Raw genomic sequence first — 22,541 nt, forward strand, 5'->3', positions numbered from 1 at the left:
ACCAAATAGGGCTATCTTCTGTATACCAGCCCTACCTAGTCACAACACAATTGATTGGCTCAAACACATTAAGAAGGAAAGAAATTCCACAAATGAACTTTTAACAAGGCACACCTGTTCATTGAAATGCATTCCAGGTGACTACCTCGTGAAGCTGGTTGAGTGAATGCCAAGATTGTGCAAAGCTGTAATCAATGCAAAGGGTGGCTACTTTGAAGAATCTCAAATATATCATATATTTTGATTTGTGTATTGGTTACTACATGATTCCATATGTGTTATTTCATAGTATTGATGTCTTCACTATGCACTACAATGGAGAAAATACTAAAAATGAAGAAAAACTCTGGAATGAGTAGGTGTGTCCAAACTTTTGACTGGTGCTGTATGTGGTAAGTGTCAATGTTCAAACCTGTCTGATCTGTGCTGATACCCTCCCTGAACATAAACTTTTACAAACATGAATATTCACGAGGTGGAACAACGCAATGTCCACTGCAATCTCTACACTGACTGTACTACAGTGCTGTGTGCGTGTGTTTTGTTTCCATTCCATGTTAGATAATGTATACACTGCATTGGACAAACTTGTTAAACAGGTTTTTTTTTTTTTTACATTATAACACAGAGAATGAGTGATGTCATCACTCACTCACTCCTAACACTTCAGACTGGGAGTAACTCAAGTTTGAACCGTCACTGTTCACGAGGCTTTGCATACGTAAGTAAGACTCATTTGTATGACGGAGTAAGCTCTCATTGAATGCAATCTTATCCTGTACTTGACTGTTCTTTCCACAGAGGTGTGTTAACATGAGTTACTGTGTTACCAATATGTCTTCTGGAGCTTGACTGGTACTGCTACATGGACAGTGATAGCATTGTCAGGGACTAATCCTATGGGTGTGTTTGCATCAGTGTTTTAATCTAGTTGTAATTAGCTTGCATCGGATGCAATAAATTAAGATTTATTCAAGATCACAATGACATACAAAGGCTTAGAAATAAGAGTTTGACAATGTGATAGAATTGTCTACATCCTGGTGACTGGTTTGATGTGTTTTAATGTCCATGTCCTTACCTTAGGTTAGGGTACCCCAACTGGTGGCCAAATTTGGCCCGCTATGATTTTATTTGGAACCCCAAGTGTTCTGTATATATAGTACCTTCAGAAAGAATTAACACCTTTTTACTTTCCCTACATTTGGTTGTGTTACAGCCTGAATTTAAAATTGATTAAATTGAGATATTTTGTCACTGGCCTACACACAATACACCATAATGTTAAAGCGGAATTATGTTTTTCAAAAGTTTTACGAATTAATAAAAAATGAAAAGCTGAAAGATCATGAGTCAATAAGTATTCAACCGCTTTGTTATGGCAAGTCTACATAAGTTCAGGAGCAAAAAATAGATTAACAAGTCACATAATAGGTTGCATGGACTCATTCTGTGTGCAGTAAGAGTAAAAACGTTTATTATTTTTTATTTTTTACTCCTTTTTCTCCCCAATTTCATAATATCCAATTGGTAGTTACAGTCTTGTCCCATCGCTGCATCTCCCCCCTACGGACTCAGGAGAGACGAAGGTCAAGAGCCATGCATCCTCCGAAACACGACCCTGCCAAGCCGCACTGCTTCTTGACACACTGCTCAGTTAACCTGGAAGCCAGCCGCACCAATGTGTCAGAGGAAACACCATCCAGCTGGCGACCGGATTCAGCTTGCAGGTGCCCGGCCTGCCACAAGGACTTGCTAGAGCGCAATGGAGAGATTGTGCGACACTTCATGGGTCTCCCGGTCATGGCCGGCTGTGACATAGCCTGGGATCAAACATGGATCTGTAGTGACACCTCAAGCACTGCAAAGCAGTGCCTTAGACCGCTGCATCACTCGGGAGGCAATAATAGAGTTTAACATGATTTTTTAATGACAACCTCATCCCTGTACCCCACACATACAATTATCTGTAAGGTTCATCAGTCGAGCATTGAATTTCAAACACAGATTCAACAACAAAAACCAAGGCATGGTAAAGTTATTAATTACACTTTAGATGGTGTATCAATAAAACCAGTCGCTATAAAGATACAGGCGTCCTTCCTAACTAAGTTGCCGGAGAGGAAGGAAACCGCTCAGGGATTTCACCATGAGGCCAATGGTGACTTTAAAACAGTTACACACGGCTGATAGGAGAAATCTCAGGATGGATCAACATTGTAGTTACTCCACAATAGTAATCTAACTGACAGAGTGAAAAAAGGAAACCCTGTACTGAATAAAAATATTCCAAAATATGCATCCTGTTTGCAATTAGGCGCTAAAGTAAAACTACAAAAAATGTGGCAAAGAAATTAACTTTATGTCCTGAATACAAAGCATTATGTTTGGGACAAATCCAACACAACACATCACTGAGTAGCACTCTTCATATTTTCTAGCATGGCCGTGGCTGCGTCATTTTATGGGTATGCTTGTCATTGGCAAGGACTAGGTCGTTTTTTAGGATAAAAATAAACGGAATAGAGCTAAGCACAGGAAAAATCCTAGAGGAAAACCTGGTTCAGTCTGCTTTCCAACAGACACTGGGAGACAAATTCACCTTTCAGCAAGACAATAACCTAAAACACCAGGCCAAATATATACTGGAGTTTCATACCAAGATGACATTGAATGTTCTTGAGTGGCTGTGTTATAGTTTTGACTTAAATCGGCTCAAAATCTTTGGCAAGACTTGAAAGGGGTTGTCTAGCAACGATAGACAATCAACTTGACAGAACATGATTTTTTTAAAGAATAATGTGCAAATATTGTGCAATCCAGGTGTGCAGAGCTCTTAGAGACTTGCACAGAAATACTTACAGCTGTAATTGCTGCCAAAGACATCAAAACTATGAAATAACACATATGGAATCATGTTACAACCAAAAAAGTGTTAAACAAATCAAAATGTATTTTATATTTGAGATTCTTCAAAATAGCCACCATTTGCCTTGATGACAGGTTTGCACACTCTTGGCATTCTCTCAACCAGCTTAATAAGGAATGCTTTTCCAGCAGTCTTCAAGGAGTTCCCACATATGCTGAGCACTTGCTGGCTCCTTTTCCTTCGCTCTGTGGTCCAACTCATCTGAATTTTGTTGATGTCAGGTGATTGTGCAGGCCAGGTCATCTGATGCAGCGCTCCATCACTCTCCTTCTTGGTCAAATAGCCCACACAGCCTACAGGTGTGTTTTGGGTCATTGTCCTGTTGAAAAACAAGTTATAGTCCCACTAATCGCAAACCAGATGGGATGGCGTATCGCTACAGAATGATGTGGTAGCCATGCTGGTTAAGTGTGCATTGAAATTCTAAATAAATCCCAACATTATCACCAGAAAAGCACCCACACACCATCACACCTCCTCCTCCATGCTTCACGGTGGGAACCACACATGCACAGATCATCCGTTCACCTAGTTAACTCTAATGAACGTATCCTCTGCAGCAGAAGCAACTCTGGGTCTTCCTTTCCTGTGGCAGTCCTCATGAGAGCCAGTTTCATCATAGTGCTTGATAGTTTTTGCGACTGCGCTTGAAGAAACTGACTGACCTTCATGTTTTGAAGTAATGACGGACTGTCGTTTCTCTTTGCTTATTTGAGCTGTTCTTGCTATAATATGGACTTAACAAATAGTGCTGTATACCACCCCTACCTTGTCACAACACAACTGATTGGCTCAAATGCATTAAGAAGGAAAGAAATTCCACAAATGAACTTTTAACAAGGCACACCTGTTCATTGAAATGCATTCCAGGTGACTACCTCGTGAAGCTGGTTGAGTGAATGCCAAGATTGTGCAAAGCTGTAATCAATGCAAACGGTGGCTACTTTGAAGAATCTCAAATATATCATATATTTTGATTTGTGTATTGGTGACTACATGATTCCATATGTGTTATTTCATAGTATTGATGTCTTCACTATGCACTACAATGGAGAAAATACTAAAAATGAAGAAAAACTCTGGAATGAGTAGGTGTGTCCAAACTTTTGACTGGTGCTGTATGTGGTAAGTGTCAATGTTCAAACCTGTCTGATCTGTGCTGATACCCTCCCTGAACATAAACTTTTACAAACATGAATATTCACAAGGTGGAACAACGCAATGTCCACTGCAATCTCTACACTGACTGTACTACAGTGCTGTGTGCGTGTGTTTTGTTTCCATTCCATGTTAGATAATGTATACACTGCATTGGACAAACTTGTTAAACAAGTTTTTTTTTTTTTTTTACATTATAACACAGAGAATGAGTGATGTCATCACTCACTCACTCCTAACACTTCAGACTGGGAGTAACTCAAGTTTGAACCGTCACTGTTCACGAGGCTTTGCATACGTAAGTAAGACTCATTTGTATGACGGAGTAAGCTCTCATTGAATGCAATCTTATCCTGTACTTGACTGTTCTTTCCACAGAGGTGTGTTAACATGAGTTACTGTGTTACCAATATGTCTTCTGGAGCTTGACTGGTACTGCTACATGGACAGTGATAGCATTGTCAGGGACTAATCCTATGGGTGTGTTTGCATCAGTGTTTTAATCTAGTTGTAATTAGCTTGCATCGGATGCAATAAATTAAGATTTATTCAAGATCACAATGACATACAAAGGCTTAGAAATAAGAGTTTGACAATGTGATAGAAGTGTCTACATCCTGGTGACTGGTTTGATGTGTTTTAATGTCCATGTCCTTACCTTAGGTTAGGGTACCCCAACTGGTGGCCAAATTTGGCCCGCTATGATTTTATTTGGAACCCCAAGTGTTCTGTATATATAGTACCTTCAGAAAGAATTAACACCTTTTCACTTTCCCTACATTTGGTTGTGTTACAGCCTGAATTTAAAATGGATTAAATTGAGATATTTTGTCACTGGCCTACACACAATACACCATAATGTTAAAGCGGAATTATGTTTTTCAAAAGTTTTACGAATTAATAAAAAATGAAAAGCTGAAAGATCTTGAGTCAGTATTCAACCGCTTTGTTATGGCAAGTCTAAATAAGTTCAGGAGCAAAAAATAGATTAACAAGTCACATAATAGGTTGCATGGACTCATTCTGTGTGCAGTAAGAGTAAAAACGTTTATTATTTTTTATTTTTTACCCCTTTTTCTCCCCAATTTCATAATATCCAATTGATAGTTACAGTCTTGTTCCATCGCTGCATCTCCCCTATGGACTCAGGAGAGACGAAGGTCAAGAGCCATGCATCCCCCGAAACACGACCCTGCCAAGCCGCACTGCTTCTTGACACACTGCTCAGTTAACCTGGAAGCCAGCCGCACCAATGTGTCAGAGGAAACACCATCCAGCTGGCGACCGGATTCAGCTTGCAGGTGCCCGGCCTGCCACAAGGACTTGCTAGAGCGCAATGGAACAAAAGATTGTGCGACACTTCATGGGTCTCCCGGTCATGGCCGGCTGTGACATAGCCTGGGATCAAACATGGATCTGTAGTGACACCTCAAGCACTGCAAAGCAGTGCCTTAGACCGCTGCATCACTCGGGAGGCAATAATAGAGTTTAACATGATTTTTTAATGACAACCTCATCCCTGTACCCCACACATACAATTATCTGTAAGGTTCATCAGTCGAGCATTGAATTTCAAACCCAGATTCAACAACAAAAACCAAGGCATGGTAAAGTTATTAATTAGACTTTAGATGGTGTATCAATAAAACCAGTCGCTATAAAGATACAGGCGTCCTTCCTAACTAAGTTGCCGGAGAGGAAGGAAACCGCTCAGGGATTTCACCATAATGGCCAATAGTGACTTTAAAACAGTTACACACGGCTGATAGGAGAAATCTCAGGATGGATCAACATTGTAGTTACTCCACAATAGTAATCTAACTGAACAGAGTGAAAAAAGGAAACCCTGTACTGAATAAAAATATTCCAAAATATGCATCCTGTTTGCAATTAGGCGCTAAAGTAAAACTACAAAAAATGTGGCAAAGAAATTAACTTTATGTCCTGAATACAAAGCATTATGTTTGGGACAAATCCAACACAACACATCACTGAGTAGCACTCTTCATATTTTCTAGCATGGCCGTGGCTGCGTCATTTTATGGGTATGCTTGTCATTGGCAAGGACTAGGTCGTTTTTTAGGATAAAAATAAACGGAATAGAGCTAAGCACAGGAAAAATCCTAGAGGAAAACCTGGTTCAGTCTGCTTTCCAACAGACACTGGGAGACAAATTCACCTTTCAGCAAGACAATAACCTAAAACACCAGGCCAAATATATACTGGAGTTTCATACCAAGATGACATTGAATGTTCTTGAGTGGCTGTGTTATAGTTTTGACTTAAATCGGCTCAAAATCTTTGGCAAGACTTGAAAGGGGTTGTCTAGCAACGATAGACAATCAACTTGACAGAACATGATTTTTTAAAAGAATAATGTGCAAATATTGTGCAATCCAGGTGTGCAGAGCTCTTAGAGACTTGCACAGAAATACTTACAGCTGTAATTGCTGCCAAAGACATCAAAACTATGAAATAACACATATGGAATCATGTTACAACCAAAAAAGTGTTAAACAAATCAAAACGTATTTTATATTTGAGATTCTTCAAAATAGACACCATTTGCCTTGATGACAGCTTTGCACACTCTTGGCATTCTCTCAACCAGCTTAATAAGGAATGCTTTTCCAACAGTCTTCAAGGAGTTCCCACATATGCTGAGCACTTGCTGGCTCCTTTTCCTTCGCTCTGTGGTCCAACTCATCTGAATTTTGTTGATGTCAGGTGATTGTGCAGGCCAGGTCATCTGATGCAGCGCTCCATCACTCTCCTTCTTGGTCAAATAGCCCACACAGCCTACAGGTATGTTTTGGGTCATTGTCCTGTTGAAAAACAAGTTATAGTCCCACTAATCGCAAACCAGATGGGATGGTGTATCGCTACAGAATGATGTGGTAGCCATGCTGGTTAAGTGTGCATTGAAATTCTAAATAAATCCCAACATTATCACCAGAAAAGCACCCACACACCATCACACCTCCTCCTCCATGCTTCACGGTGGGAACCACACATGCACAGATCATCCGTTCACCTAGTTAACTCTAATGAACGTATCCTCTGCAGCAGAAGCAACTCTGGGTCTTCCTTTCCTGTGGCAGTCCTCATGAGAGCCAGTTTCATCATAGTGCTTGATAGTTTTTGCGACTGCGCTTGAAGAAACTGACTGACCTTCATGTTTTGAAGTAATTTTTTTTTTTTTTTTTTTTTTTTTTTTTTTTTTTTTTTTTTTTTTTTTTACCTTTATTTAACCAGGCAAGTCAGTTAAGAACAAATTCTTATTTTCAATGACGGCCTGGGAACAGTGGGTTAACTGCCTGTTCAGGGGCAGAACGACAGATTTGTACCTTGTCAGCTCGGGGGTTTGAACTCACAACCTTCCGGTTACTAGTCCAACGCTCTAACCACTAGGCTACCCTGCCGCCCCATGACGGACTGTCGTTTCTCTTTGCTTATTTGAGCTGTTCTTGCTATAATATGGACTTAACAAATAGTGCTGTATACCACTCCTACCTTGTCACAACTCAAATGCATTAAGAAGGAAATAAATTAAACAAATTAACTTTTAACAAGGCACACCTATTAATTGAAATGCATTCCAGGTGACTACCTCATGATGCTGGTTGAGAGAATGCCAAGAGTGTACAAAGCTGGCATCAAGGCAATAGTAGGGGGAAAAGGGAAGTGAAGGTGTTTTTATGTGTTTTTGCTTGTTTTTTATTGATGGCTATATTTTGATTTGTTTTAGACTTCAACTTTTTGGGTTACTACATGATTCCATATGCGTAATTGTATAGTTTTGATGTCTTCACTATTATTCTACAATATATAAACTGGAACTGAACTGAAACTGTGTGGATATATATATATATATATATATATATATATATATATATAAGGCTGCTGAGGGGATTTTTTAATTATTGTTGGACATAAAAGACTGTAAAAACACCATCAAATCAGCTCCAAGTTCCAAAGTTTTCACACACATAATAGAGAGATTTATGTGATCATATACAAATGTAAGTAAGGTTTGAAATTATTATGTTTTAGTCAAATATCATATCTGTTTGTTCTTCTTGGGGTCAATTTGCAGTGTACAAATTATTTGTAATTATGTTCCTGCGTCCTGACCATTGGCCTGCGGCTGAATCTAGTTGATTATCCCTGTTTAGGTGGTAGGACCACCAATGGAGTTTGCCTGTGGGTTTGTTTATGTCCCTCCATCAACTTATCAGAGGGAAGTCCAAACGAAACCACAAATTGCAGTTAAACGTTCAGGTGAGTTATAATTTTTCAGACACACTTCAAATTAAATCTTGCTAACATTGTCCGAATGCCCGTTGCTGCCCAAACACTGTCCTGTCAGTGAATGTCCAGTCAGTGAATGTCCTCTCAGTGAATGTCCTGTCAGAGAATGCCCTGTCATTGAATGTCCTCTCAGTGAATCCCCATCCTGTCTGAATGCCCGTTGCTGCCCAAACACTGTCCTGCCAGTTCATTAATGAATCCTGTGTAGTAGACATTAACATTAACAATGCTCTGTCTCTCATCTCTCCCAGCTCTCCTTCCTCACCCAAACAGAATCCGTCCCCGCAGTCCTCCCCCTCCTCCTCCAGCACCCTCCCCAGAACTACAAAAACAACAACACCACTCTCCAGAACAGAGAATCACTGAGAAATGTTTTAAAAATGGTGAGGTGAAGACAGCTCCCAACCCCTTGCCATTGTATGAGAATTCAGCCTTCCATATTAGAAGAGGAGGGAATGTTCCAGACTCGCCCCAACAGCTCACATTTCAAACAGCTCAATGGACAGGTTTTCCTAGCATCACTGAACTGGGGAATTCAATGTATAATGTCATTTTTAGGATATACAGTTAAATTTCAGTGTCTCAAAAGTCATGAGTGAACTCTTGAGATTGTGGCTAACATTGTGTCCATTTCCACCTTCCCCAGCTCTGCTCCCCCCATTCATGCGATCTCAATCGCCTGCTTGCGTCCAGCCAATCCCAGGCCCACCTTCCCTTCTCCCTTCCAATAGCCAGAGGCTGCCCTATGACCTTCCAAAGAAGGAACCAGACATTGGGAGTCATCCATGGGATCCAGACTACTCATACAATATCCCAGAAGGCAGTGGGGAAGAGATGAAGCATCCAAACACCACCGGCAGCAGTGGATCTGCACAGAAGTCAGGTAACTGGTTAATGTCCTGTCAAGAGACATTCATTTTTAGGCTCAAAGCTAGCATTGTCAGACCATACCACCATTCATGCAATTCACATCTTAAGGATGCCAACAAAACAAACAGTCTTGCGTGTGATGATAAAGATGTGATGAAGATTATGACTACAACCAGAGTTGAAAAACATGATTCTCTCTACTTCTAGCTCCAGCCTTGCCACCAAGACCTTCCTTTATGAAGTCCTGTCCAGAATACCTAGTTCTGTTGCCTGATTCTTTCTCCTCCTCAAAGTCCTCCTCTTCATCCTCCAGTAAATCCTGTTTCATTATGGACATCCATTAGTATACAGTATCTTCACAGCTCATTAGATAATTCCTCATTGAAAAGAAAAAAATGTAGGCGCTCATGAATAAAGATACAAAGCACAATTGCAACTACTAATGGCCATTTACTACACAGGATCAAGGGAACCATTGGTGGGGAATCCAAATGTGATCCTAGTCAGTTTGGGGGAGCTGATATCAGAGGAAAACGGTTAGTGGACTATTCCTGCTATCATTCTGAGATAATGTTTGGTATATGATACTCAGTGCCTTTGACCTGGCTTTTCACTGTCTCTCTGTGTGATACTCCTGACTTTTATACTGTCTCTCGGTATGTCACAGTCTAACTTGCTTGTCTGTGTTGACCAACGTGTGTCCAATCACAGTGTTCACCATAGAGGGAGAGCCCACCTGCTGCTCCCAGTGTGGCTCTGTGCTGGACTCCTTCTATGACAATGTGGTAGCTTGACCTTTCACACTCTCTTGAACATGAATCCTACGCAATATGATACAATAATCACAGTGGTCAAGCGGTAATCCCTGTTATGATTCTAACTTCATGCCTTCCAAATTATTCAACAATAATGGTAGACCTACAGTCAATCTCAGTGAAGTTACACCTACTACGTATTGTAATTCATGACTACTGAAGGTACAATTTCTCTCAAACAACTGCATTTCCATCATCCCTCTGTTGCTCTACAGGTGAATGTCTGTTACTTTTGCCAGTCATCATTGGAACCACCTACCTCCTCATCTGCCACCTGTCTCGGTTGCCGGGACAGTGTCTTCCTGTTGACCCCTGGTGACAAGGCCCTGGCCCTTACAGACACACTGCTCCTGTTCTGTATCGACATCTCAGCGTCCATGAGTATCACCTCCCAGGTTTGAACACAAGATAATTAGTGTTATTTGTTAGTGTTTTCCCCAGGCTCTGTACGGTTGGATTAGAATAAATGTGATTAGGGATACCTCTATAATCAATTTTGTTCTGTAAAAACCATATTTTTCTGTTTTAAGTAGCTTCACATTCAGTGCTGGTTGAAGCTGTATTTCTGACCATTTCTACTGGCCACAGTATATACTTTGAAATTCTCTATTTTTCTTGTGCCAGGTGTTGGAAGGAAAACAGCCAATCTACAGGTCACGTCTTCAGGTCAACCATCTTTGATTATTTAAAGGGGCATAAGTGGATACATTTGGGAGATATTGTGATGATCGTAGTAACTACCAGTAAATTAAATATGCAGTGGCAGATTCACAATCATTTGCTTTGCTAGAATTGATAATGGTCTGTGGTTGTGTACATGCTGGTAATGATAACACCAATGCGGATTTTAAACCAGTTTGTTCAGGAAGCAGTGTTACAGAGTGTTCGGAAGCTGAGTGAAACACAACCCCACATGTGAGTAGGACTCATCACGTTCAACAATCAGGTTCAAAATTACACCCATTTCACATTGACATGATTGACTATTTATGCATGTTGATATCTAATGAAATGGTGTTTTCATGCTCTTTACATAAAAAAAAATTTTTTGGGGGGGGGGTAGGTATCAAATCTATGTTTTGTGTGTGACATTTCATATTCACTGATTTGGATTCAATATTTGGATGCATTCGTCCAATAGTTGGGTGTAAATCTGAAGTTGTTTTGATCTGTGTCTTAAGATCATCCACTGATGTTTGTCCTGACAGGTGACTCTGCATGGATTTGACGAGTTCACCTCACGTTTTTTGCGGGGTGCGGAGTTGATTGACAGTGAATACCTTAAGGAAGCAGCGTTCAGCTTCCCCAGCCCACAACCCCTCTCCAGGACCAGGGATTGTCTGCAGAGAGAGATTCTAGGGTGATGTTGAAAGGGGCAATAAAAACAAACTCTACATTTTAATTCAAGGGCCCATGTGGTCCAAGAGCAAATAAGCCATGGACTCATTCAAACTGGTCCAATGAAGTCATAATTGTATTAAATAATGGTATGTTGTCACTTCCTCTTTTCATTAAAAGATTGTCTGAGAGTGGTGCCACGGCTTTAGGTCCTGCTTCTCTTGTAGCCATAGCGATGGCTTCTCGGCAACCAGGGTCAAAGGTCAGTCAGTCTCATAGTTCCAGTGCTCTGAATACATACTGTATCTGTTTTGTTTATGATGTAGTACCAATATAATGTATTGCCCTCTTCCCAGGTGATCATCTGCACAGATGGAAAGGCCAACACAGACCTGGGGAATCTGGAGGTGGAGGGCATTGATGCTCGACCTTGCCTCTCCTCCACTATCTTCTACCACGACCTGGGGGAGTATGCTGCTAGCCAGGGGTCGGTGCAACTCTGTACTGTCTTCACTAGCTACATTTTCACTTCTATTTGAGCATCACAGTGGAGAACCTATTTTACCTTGAAATAGCTCATTTTCTTACAGACTATGTTGATAGCCTTTTAGGTGTTGTCATAAGTGATTTTCAGTTATTTAATATTATAAGCAAGCGCTTACAGTATGTAACCCTTTCTCTCCTAGGGTGACGGTATCAGTGCTGGCTATCGAGGGGACAGACTGCAGACTTGATGAGCTGGGGAGACTAGCAGACTGCACAAGCGGAAAGGTATGTGATACAACAAATCATCTTGTATTTCTCTCCTTTGTGCTGTGTATGTCATTGAGCTACAATCCTATTTGGCCCATATGTGATCAGAGACCATTGTTCAATATGTGTCTTTTAATATGGTACTGTACGTGTCACCCTTTCCCCCTAGGTGGTGATAGCAAGTCCACATGAACTATACACTGAATTTGAGGAGATTATTGAGAACAGGACGATAGCGACACACTGTAGTGTCACTTTGCTGCTCCCCACAACACTGTAAGTGTTGAATTAAACATCTGTATATTCATCTGTATTTTCAAATATAGTGTGTGTGTGTGGGTAGATGTTTGTATATGTATAATGCATTCGTAATGTGTATGTACGTCACCATCTGTATTTAAAATTAAGTGGTTTAAATGCTTAGGAACCCCAGTTGCATGCTCATCCTCAATCATTTTTTGGGGGGGTGAATTGACAATCATAAATTGTGAATGGGAAATCTAGCACTGTCACACCAGCGACACATTTGAACAGAGATCCCTGATTTGACTGGAAAAAGCCTTCATCTCTCGGCCTCATTCGCTCTTCCGCCAGGTGTGTGAAAGGAGAGAGGGAGGCTGGGAACAGGGCGACCAGAGAGGTGGGCAATGTGGCATCAGACACAGAAATCACCTTTCAATTTGGAGCGAGGGAACACGGCTCACAGGGAGAGGGTGAGAACAGAGGGATGAGGAGAAGGACCCGTCAAAGATTTAAGGACTGGGGACCAAGTTCCCAGAGGAATACATTTGTAACATTTTTTTCCTTTCTCTGACGTTTAGTGTCAGCCCCAGTGGCAGGTGGCCGTGTGTCTGTTCAGCTGCAGCTGAGATACAGACAGAAGGATGGACACAGTATGCTCAGAGTGCTGACGGCTGATAAAGAGGTGACGGATGACAGGTAATGGGACACGTCCAGAACTCACTCAAGCGTTTTCCAGCGTTCATGACATGTGAATTCAGAAATGCCTTTTGTTGCCAGTTTATCTACCAGAAAGACTAGTTCAAGTCAAAGAATTATAGAAATGTGTTTACACATCACAATCCACTCCATTTGCAAAACAATGTGATAGGAGAATAATGATGATGACAACCATGTTAGGAGTCATGAGAGTAGCCTAACACTGTATACCTCTCTCCTCTCCCTCTCAGCTCAGTGGTCCTCTCCTCTCTGTTTCTAGCCATCATTCAGCTCAACTCATCCCAGGCCAGCGCCGCTCTAGCTGTCAGGGGCCGCTTCCAAGACGCAAAGAGTGAGGGGGAGACACAGAGGGAACTGATGGAGAGAGCCCTGTGAGTGAATGATTTAGTGAGAAGGTTGACGGACAGCAAAACGTGTGTGTGTGTGTGTGTGTGTGTGTGTGTGTGTGTGTGTGTGTGTGTGTGTGTGTGTGTGTGTGTGTGTGTGTGTGTGTGTGTGTGTGTGTGTGTGTGTGTGTGTGTGTGTGTGTGTGTGTGCTTGCGTGTGCGTGCGTGTGCGTGCGCGTGCCTGCGTGTGTGTGTGTGTGGAGGCAGAGCCTCAGAATGGGCGCTAATTAGTGAGTGAGACTGACAGCCGGATTCACATGAGTGAACAAGGCCTGTTTTTGTGTGTGTGGGTGAGAGCGAGAGTGCGAATATGTGTATGAGCATGCGCACGTTTGTGCTTGTGTGTTAGCTGGTCATTTCTGCTGTACATGGGCATTTGTCAACTTGTATTCGTGTATACGTGACAACATGCTTGTCCTTTACCTTTTCAGAGAGTATGATAGAAGTGCAGAAGACAAACTGATTTATTCAAAATGGCTTAAAACCATGAACCCTATACACAACAGCCTACAAAACTACACAAGGGTAGGTCTGTGTGTGCAGTATTGAGATGATTGTGAAAGAGAAACTGTGTAAGATGGTGGTGCATTCTTCAATTCATTCAGTTTAGTAATTGAAGACTAAGTGTCATTGTTTTTTTTCCCATCTTAGAGACAATCCATACGTTCTGATACACTGCAGGTAATGTATAACATATCCATCGATATAGAACCGAAATAGAACCCTGACATTACAACATATTTTCGCCCAGACTACAATTGCCTCTATGGTAATATCTAACGTACAATTCAGATACACAAATCATGCTATTTTACCTTCGCAATCTCATGCTCCTATCCAAATATTACCCCCTAACTTCCTCTAGTCTACCCTGCTAATCTCCCTCCTTCATATCTCTCTCCGCTTCAGTCTCTAACAGACATGGGTGCTGCACTGCTGTACAGCATGAAGAACAGCAACAGGTCTATTTCACTGAAGGAAAAGCACCAACACTGATTGGTGGCTACTGACTATGCCTGATATCCTTGGAAGTTATTCAAGTCCTACCGACTTCTGGGGAGGCCTATTTATACACAAATCTGACTAATTAATGTATCTAACAAAACATTCTACATCTGGAAATATATTATTTAAAATAGCATTAACTGTCGATATTGTACTTGTTCATTCTATTTGTAAATAGAATGTTCTTATCTATGCACACTATCAGAACGTCATGTCAGAACTGCGCTGGCACATAGCAAGTGAAATGGGTTTGTACCTGCAGTGCCTTCAAAATGTAGTCATACCCCTTGACTTATTCCACAATTTGTTGTGTTACAGGCTGCACTCAACATGTATTCATCTACACACAATACCCCATAATGACAAACTGAAAACATGTTCTTAGAAAATGTTGCACATGTCTTGAAATTGAAATAAATAAATATCTAATTTACATAAGTATTCACACCCCTGAGTCAATACTTTGTGGAAGCCCCTTTGGCAGCAATTACAGCTGTGAATCTGGGTAAGTCTCTTAAGAGCTTTCCATACCTGGATTGCGCAACATTTGCCCACTATTCTTTACAAAATTCTTCAAGCTCTGTCAAATTGATTATTGATAATTGCTAGACAACCATTTTCAGGTCTGGTCATAGATTTTCAAGTAGATTTAAGTCAACTGTCACTCGGCCACTCAGGAACATTCACTTTCTTCTTGGTAAACAATTCCAGTGTAAATTTGGTGTTGTGTTTCAGGTTATTGTCCGGCTGTCCTTGCTCCGTTCATCTTTCCCTCAAGCCTGACCAGTCTTCCAGTTCCTGCCCCTGAAAAACATCCCCACAGCATGATGCTGCCACCACCATTCTTGACTGTAGGGATGGTGGCAGGTTTCCTCCAGGCGTAACAATTGGCACTTAGGCGAAAGTGTTCAATCATGGTTTCATCAGACCAGAGAATCTTGTTTCTCATGGTCAGAGAGACATTTAGGTGCCTTTTGGCAAACTCTAAGCGGGCTGTCATCTGCCTTTTACAGAGGAGTGGTTTCCGTCTGGCCACTCTACCATAAAGGCCTGATTGGTGGAGTGCTGCAGAGATGGTTGTCCTTCTGGAAAGTTATCCCCTCTCCACAAAGGAACTCTGGAGCTCTGTCAGAGTGACTCTCAGGTTCTTGATCACCTTCCTGACCAAGGCCCTTCTCCCACAAACTTCTTCCATTTAAGAATGGCCACTGTGGTCTTGGGGACCTTCAATGCTAGAGAAATGTTTTGGTACCCTTCCCCAGATCTGTGCCTCGACACAATCTTGTCTCGGGGAGCTCTACGGACAATTCCTTTGAACTTATGGCTTGTTTTTTGCTCTGACATGCACTGTCAACTGTGAGACCTTGTATAGACAGGTGTGTGCCTTTCCAAATCATGTTCAATCAATTGAATTTACCACAGGTGGACTCCAAGTTGTAGAAACATCTCAAGATGATTAATGGAAACAGGATGCACCTGAGTTCATTGTTGAGTGGGTCTAAATACTTGTGTAAATAAGGTATTTCTGTTTTTACATTTTTAAATGTTTTAAATATTCAAAAAGCCTGTTTTCGCTTTGTCATTATGGGGTATTGTGTGTATATTGATGAGAACATTTTTTATTTAATCAATTTCAGAATAAAGTTGTAAGGTAACAAAATGTAGAGAAAATCAAGGGGTCTGAATACAAATGCACTAAAAGTGAATTGCTTTGCCAATTTCTTTTGCAGTATTACGTTAGTGCCTTGTTGCAAACAGGATGCATGTTTTTGAAAATTTGTACTCTGTACAGGCTTCCTTCCTCCTTCCTTATTTTCCCTCTGTCAATTAGGGTAGTATTGTGGAGTAACTACCATGTTGTTGATCCATCCTCAGTGTTCTCCTATCCCAGCCATTCAACTCTTTAACTGTTTGAAAGTCACCTTTGGCCTCAATGGTGAAAACCCTGAGCGGTTTCCTTCTTCTCCGGCAACTGAGTTAGGAAGAATGCCTGTATCTTTGTAGTGACTGGGTGTACTGACACCATCCAAAGTGTAATTAATAACTTTATGCTCAAAGAGATATTCAATGTCTGCTTTTTTTATTTTGACCCATCTACCAATAGGTGCCCATTTTTGTGAGGCATTGGAAAACATCCCTGGTCTTTGTGTTTGAAATTCACTGCTCGACTGAGGGACATTACAGATAATTTAATGTGTGGTGTACAGAGATGAGGTAGTCATTGAAAAATCATGTTAAACACTATTATTGCACACAGAGTGAGTCCATGCAACTTATGTGACTTGCCAATCAAAATTTTACACCTGTACATATTTAGACTTGCCCTAACAAGGGGGTTGAACACTTATTGACTCAAGACATTTCATCTTTTAATTTTTTATTAATTTGTCAAATGTTAAAAACATAATTCCACTTTGATATTATGAGGTATTTTGTTTAGGCCAGTGACAAAAAAAATCTACATTTTAAATTCAGGCTGTAACACAACAAAATGTGGAAAAAGTCAAGTGGTGTGAATACTTTCTGAAGGCACTGTATCACTCCTTCTCTAGCTTAGCATGTATTTTCACCCTGACCAGAAAGCACTAGAAATGCCTGACTCAGACACACCATCAGATAGGTGTTTCTACACCCATAAACATAGTTTGAACAGTAAAAACTGCTGCCAAGAATGAAAATGTAGGAAACTTGGACAGATTATTTAGCATTATTAGCCTTTTAAGCTGGCACAGACATGACACATGATTAAAAAAAAATGAAAACAGTAAATCCAATGTTACACCTACACATTTATAGTTAAAACAGTGCAGTATGGGTTCCCTGCAGGCTTAACATTTACAGAGGTAGTGGAAAATAGAGTACAAACAGAACCAGACAGAAGTTACAATGACCAGGCCTGAAACAGAGGCTAAAGCATAGATAGACATACGTTTCTCTGGTGCCGCCCTCACCAAGCAAATATGTATCTCTGGGCAGATACCTGATTTACACTTGAATGGTCCTTCATCTACTTTAGGTAGGTTCCAGGACAGAAGCACATAGACAAACCAGACCTCCACCATAATACGCAGCACGGTGCTGAGCAGATAGAAGCCCACAGTGCCCCTGTCTTTGTGGAGGTCAATCACCATCTTCCCTGGGGGTTCAGATTCAGGCACACTGACACTCTTCCCCTGGGCCTCCAACTCCCCGGTAGTTTTCCTCTGCCGGGAGCTCCTCTTCTGGGCAGCGGAGCGGAGGTGGGAGGCAAAGAGCTCCATGAGGAGGACAGACATGATGAGGAGGATGAAGAAGAAGTTCCAGGCCACCATGACAGGCTTGTCAAAGTGTTGATTGAAGCAGCCTCGGGTGCACATGTCCTGGGTGGTGTTACAGCTGAAGTCCGAGTCCAGCTTGAACCAGGGCATCTCGGCCACGAACAGAACCACCAGGCGCATGCAGAGGAAGCCAAACCACAGCGAGCGGCACTTGTAGGTGGTGGTGGTGTCCACTGCCGTGCGGAGGATTGGGATGAGCCCTGTTACGATGGCTGCCATTATTTCCGCTCGTCTTTGTTATGAAACTACTGTAGCAGTGATCTAGCAAGAGAAGAAAGGTACCACATCAGGCAATGTATCAAGATAGATGTTCACATATTTGCATTGCAGAGCAATAAACATTTATTTTGTCAGCAATAATATTCAACGTTAAAAGAAATGTTGTAAGATTACAGTAAATATTAAAATATGGTTACAACTATACTTTAATTTCAAAACTTTTCCCTGGTGTATTTGACATAAAGCTGCTGCAATAATAGGAGATGCCAACTTACCGTTAAATGGAATTTCCATGAACTTCATAGTATGTCAGTTGAAAACCTTTTATAAGGTTGTAAAATGGCATTGTCATCAGCATCAGTCTCACCTTTTATTCTGCTGACTCAACCCAATGGTACTTCTCTTTTTTCCTCAGTGACCCTCCCTTTTTAAACTATTGTTTGTATAAAAGTCTGTGTGTAAGGTGTTTTAGTTGAAAATATGGTTCTATTCTCTGTTATCATCATACTTTTGATGATACCATAGGCAACTGTTATATGTATTTGAGTCTAACTGTAATATAATGTTATCATATACCCTCAATGTATGTCATATGTAATTGCATATTATTAGGCATAAAACATGATGATTCTTCTCCAACAGGTCAATTTAGGCATTCAGGTTTTTCATAAAAAGAGCCATTTCACAGGAAAGCAACTTCAGTCCATCAATGCTATTAAGTCAATTGTTTACTTACATATTCCATCGCAAAAATTACGAGAAGTGAATAGAAATCAAAATACCCAACAGTCCATGGGGGAAAAAAAACATGACTTAATATCATGACTCAAACAATGTTATAGCCTATGTTTAGACATAAATGACCTAACCGTGGAATTAAGATTAGTAGTTTAGCCTACACACTAATCAATATACACTGAGTTCACAAAAAATTAAGAACACCTATGATCCCTTATTGATGTCACTTGTTAAATCCACTTTAAATCAGTGAAGATGGAGGGGAGGAGACATGTTAAAGAATGATTTTTAAGCCTTGAGACATGGATTGTGTACGTGTGCCATTCAGAGGGTGAATGGGCAAGACAAAATATTTAAGTTGCCTTTGAACAGAGTATGGTAATAGGTGTGAGGTGTACCGGTTTGTGTCAAGAACTGCAACGCTGCTGGGTTTTTCACTCTCAACAGTTTCTCGTTTGTATCAAGAATGGTCCACCACCCATCATCCAGCCAACTTGACACAACTGTGGGAAGCATTGGAGTCATCATGGGCCAGCATCCCCTGTGAAACGCTTTCGACACCTTGTAGAGTCCATGGCTGACAAATTGAGACTGTTCTGAGGGCAAACGGGGGGGGGGTGCAACTCAATTTAGGAAGGTCTTCCTAATATTTGGTATACTCAGTGTATAGCCTATGACACAAAACAATACATTCTTATGAACAAATCATGACAATGAAATTTGAAATAAGTTGATGACAGATGTCAGGTATCGTATAGTATAAAACATAATGTACGTTATATAGCATAAATAACACATTTTAAATCACAAATACATGTCATCCTACACACAAGACAGTTGAGGGCAATTTAAAGTGAAAAGTCTCATTATTTCAAATTGTTATCAATAGGCTATCAATAACCTTTGTTTAAGGATGGGAATTAAGCTTGTTTTATAACCATACTATTGTTAAAAATATTCAAGGCATCTGGCTGTTGAGTCATAATTCATTCCACACAAACAGTTACAGTCTTTTCAGAGTCGGTCTTCCTTATCGATATACATGGGCGTGGTCTGAAAGGTTACAGGAACAGTCACAGGAATCGTCACCGGTATAGTCAGACAAATTGCACCAGGTTCAAGAGTGGACGAGGAAACTTCAATGGGTGGAGGTGGCGAGGGAAGAGGCTCCGTGTGTGCAATGTGTGTGTCAGAGAGGGGGAAGGTGGGCAGGGGGTCGCGGTGGGTGCGTAAGTGCTTGCGGAGATAGGCGGCAAACAGAAAGGCTTTGCTACAGTGGGGGCAGACGTGGTTGCGGTTGGTCGAGTGGATCCGCTGGTGTTTCCGCAACCCGGCTTTGTTGAGGAAACCTTTGCCGCAGCTGTCGCAGACGTGGGGTCGCGGTTTGGGGTGCATCTTCTCGTGGGCTTGCAGGTCAGACAGCAGTACAAACTCCTCCCGGCAGGTGGCGCACACGTGTGGGCCCATGGGCAGGGGGGCCACGGTGGTGGAAAGAGGGGAAACGGTGTGAAGAGCCTCATGGGCCTGAACCTCCTCCCAGGTCCCAAAGGTGACGTCACAGTGTGAACAGGAAAATTGGGGGAGGGAGGTGTGAGCGAGGAAGACTGCTGCAACTGTCTCGGGTACCGCCTGCTGCGGTAGCAGCGCAGGCCTCTCAGCCAGGTGAGTGCGCTCGTGCTTCCGTAGGCTGGAGGAGACCACGAACGACTTGAAGCACAGGTCACATTTGAATGGGCGCTCGCCAGAGTGCACCCTTCGGTGCTTGTTGAGACTGGAGCGCTCGGCAAAGGACTTGCCGCACTCCGTGCAGGAGAAGGGCCGCAGCCCTGTGTGCACCAGCATGTGACGTCGCAGGTCCCAGGACGCCACAAACGCCTTGTCGCAGCTCTGACACTTGTAGGGCCGCTGCCCGGAGTGCACCCGCTGATGCACGGCCAGGTCGGCAGGCTGCCGGAATCTCTTGGCACACTTATCACAGGGGTAGGGCTTGAACCCTGAATGGGCCCTCTGGTGCCGGCGGAAACTGGAGGGGTCTGAGAACATCTTCCCACACTGCGGGCAGAGGAATGGCTTCTCACCCGAGTGAGTGCGCAGGTGAGACTGATAGGAGGAGAGCTGAGTGAAGCCTTTGCCACACTGCTCACACTGGTAAGGTTTGCTCTGGGAGTGAATGCGGAGGTGACAGGCCAGGGAGGAGGAACGGGAGAAGGCCTTGCCGCAGTCTGAACACAGGTAGGGCTTCTCTCCTGTGTGAGACCGTTCATGGTTCTTCAGGTCTTTCAGCTCAGTGTACGTCTTCCCACACTTATCACAGGAGTAGGGCCGGTGGCCCTGGTGGTTGCGCCTGTGCTTCCGGTAAACAGAGGGGTCGGCAAAGCTCTTCCCGCACTCGGCACAAAAATAGGGCTTCTCCCCCGTGTGAGAGCGCAAGTGCACCTTCAACTTGGACAGAGTGGGGTAGCTCTTGGAGCAATGGGGGCAAGAATATGGCCGCTCGCCGCTGTGCTGCGTCATGTGAATACGCAGGCATATGGCCTGCATGAAGGTCTTGCCACATTCAGTGCAGACAAAAGGCTTCTCCCCTGTATGGGAGCGGCTGTGGTTGCGTAGCTCCGTTGGGGTCTTGTAAGCCTTGTGACACTGATCGCACTGAAAGGGGCGCTGAGCAGAGTGAGAGCGCTGATGCTTGGAGAGCTGGGCTCTGCTGGGGAACGTTTTGCTGCACTGAGAGCATGTGTGCTGTTTTTGCTCCTGCTGCTCCTTACTGTGGGCAGACAGCTTATGGCTCCGGAGAGCCACGGGGCTACTGAAAGCCTCCTGGCAGGCAGAGCATTTGAAAGAATGCTTGGATTTCTTTGGAGGTCTGCCTTTGCCTCTCTTTTTTACAGGGGGCTCCTCTACCTCCAGCTCTATGCTCTCCTCACTCGGTTCAGCAAGGGGGGTGTCTTGCTCTGTAGGTGGTGGGCTGCCAGGCTGGGGAGAGGCCATCCTTTAAGTTATATGCTTGTGATGCTAAGGAAATTAGAATATAAGGAAAAGACATAAGTGAATCTGAAGATGACACATTCAGTCATGCATTTCTTAAACAAGCTTGGGAAATGTTCAGTAGGCAGTAATAATTTTACAATCATAAAATAGTGAGCAGATTGAAACTCAATCCAAGATCATTTATATAATGTTTTCAAATATAATTTGTACTGGCTGAGAGGACATGACAAAGGCACTTGGGTAGCAGTGGGAAACTAGTGAAGCAACGTTTCATTAATAATGTGGAGGGATAAATCTCAAAATGGCTGGCATTAGGACCTCAGGGACAATTAAACTAAACGCTTGTTATAAAAGGAAGTTGGCATGAAAAACATGGATCTCAAATAAATCTAATTTCTTTGAAAAAATAACGTGCGTTTTCCAAGTTAAATTATTACTGGGGCGCATATATCAGGAGACAATAATTCAACAAAAATGGGCAATTGAAGCGATTTTAGCGTACTTGTGCTAAACTCAAAATGGCTGGCTTTAGGACCGGCTGAACAAGCTCATTCGCCCTCTGGGGTCATCCTCGCATGAGATGGCTCCGCATCTGTATTTGGAATAAATGTGTATTATAATATTAAAACGATTGCTTACCTTTTTTATCTTCTTTCGGGCATTCGGGATCAGTTAAAATGTCCAGATATGAAGCCCCAATAACTGCGTTTACAGTGAAGCCCTATGATTGGTGTTGGTGGAGGAGGACGGCTTT

General features: G+C 42.3%; 3 protein-coding genes across 3 annotated transcripts; 1 reads left to right on the plus strand and 2 right to left on the minus strand.

Annotated features, from left to right (window-relative positions):
- The first annotated feature begins 506 nt into the window (after positions 1 to 506).
- On the plus strand, positions 507 to 16,586 carry LOC110491581 (circularly permutated Ras protein 1). The gene is given in 22 exon segments (XM_090202192.1): positions 507 to 721; positions 4,293 to 4,385; positions 8,263 to 8,368; positions 8,650 to 8,781; positions 9,045 to 9,281; positions 9,476 to 9,580; positions 9,730 to 9,804; positions 9,980 to 10,053; positions 10,299 to 10,478; positions 10,708 to 10,749; positions 10,940 to 11,029; positions 11,292 to 11,443; positions 11,602 to 11,683; positions 11,778 to 11,908; positions 12,108 to 12,192; positions 12,344 to 12,450; positions 12,769 to 12,887; positions 12,996 to 13,113; positions 13,365 to 13,505; positions 13,952 to 14,045; positions 14,172 to 14,201; positions 14,430 to 16,586. Coding segments are annotated over 22 exon segments (2,370 nt in total). The 5' UTR covers positions 507 to 631; the 3' UTR covers positions 14,517 to 16,586.
- A 299-nt stretch (positions 16,587 to 16,885) lies between these two features.
- Positions 16,886 to 18,061, minus strand: gjz1 (gap junction protein zeta 1). The gene has a single exon (XM_021565140.3). It carries the CDS (start codon positions 18,059 to 18,061, stop codon positions 17,354 to 17,356), a length of 708 nt encoding a protein of 235 aa, XP_021420815.1. The 3' UTR covers positions 16,886 to 17,353.
- A 710-nt stretch (positions 18,062 to 18,771) lies between these two features.
- znf668 (zinc finger protein 668) lies at positions 18,772 to 22,535 on the minus strand. The gene is made up of 2 exons (XM_021565139.3): positions 22,427 to 22,535; positions 18,772 to 21,811 (listed from the first exon to the last, which is right to left on the minus strand). The coding sequence occupies exon 2, from the start codon at positions 21,785 to 21,787 to the stop codon at positions 19,814 to 19,816; it is 1,974 nt and encodes a 657-aa protein (XP_021420814.1). The 5' UTR covers positions 21,788 to 21,811; positions 22,427 to 22,535; the 3' UTR covers positions 18,772 to 19,813.
- Positions 22,536 to 22,541: the final 6 nt, after the last annotated feature.

The sequence above is a fragment of the Oncorhynchus mykiss genome, chromosome 16 (genome assembly GCF_057628025.1).
Source record: "Oncorhynchus mykiss isolate SJ-2025 chromosome 16, ASM5762802v1, whole genome shotgun sequence".
Lineage (NCBI taxonomy): Eukaryota > Metazoa > Chordata > Actinopteri > Salmoniformes > Salmonidae > Oncorhynchus > Oncorhynchus mykiss.

Excerpts from the sequence above, each read along its gene's own strand:
- gjz1 (XM_021565140.3), bottom strand. The coding sequence starts at position 18,061 with ATGGCAGCCATCGTAACAGGGCTCATCCCAATCCTCCGCACGGCAGTG.
- znf668 (XM_021565139.3), bottom strand. The coding sequence starts at position 21,787 with ATGGCCTCTCCCCAGCCTGGCAGCCCACCACCTACAGAGCAAGACACC.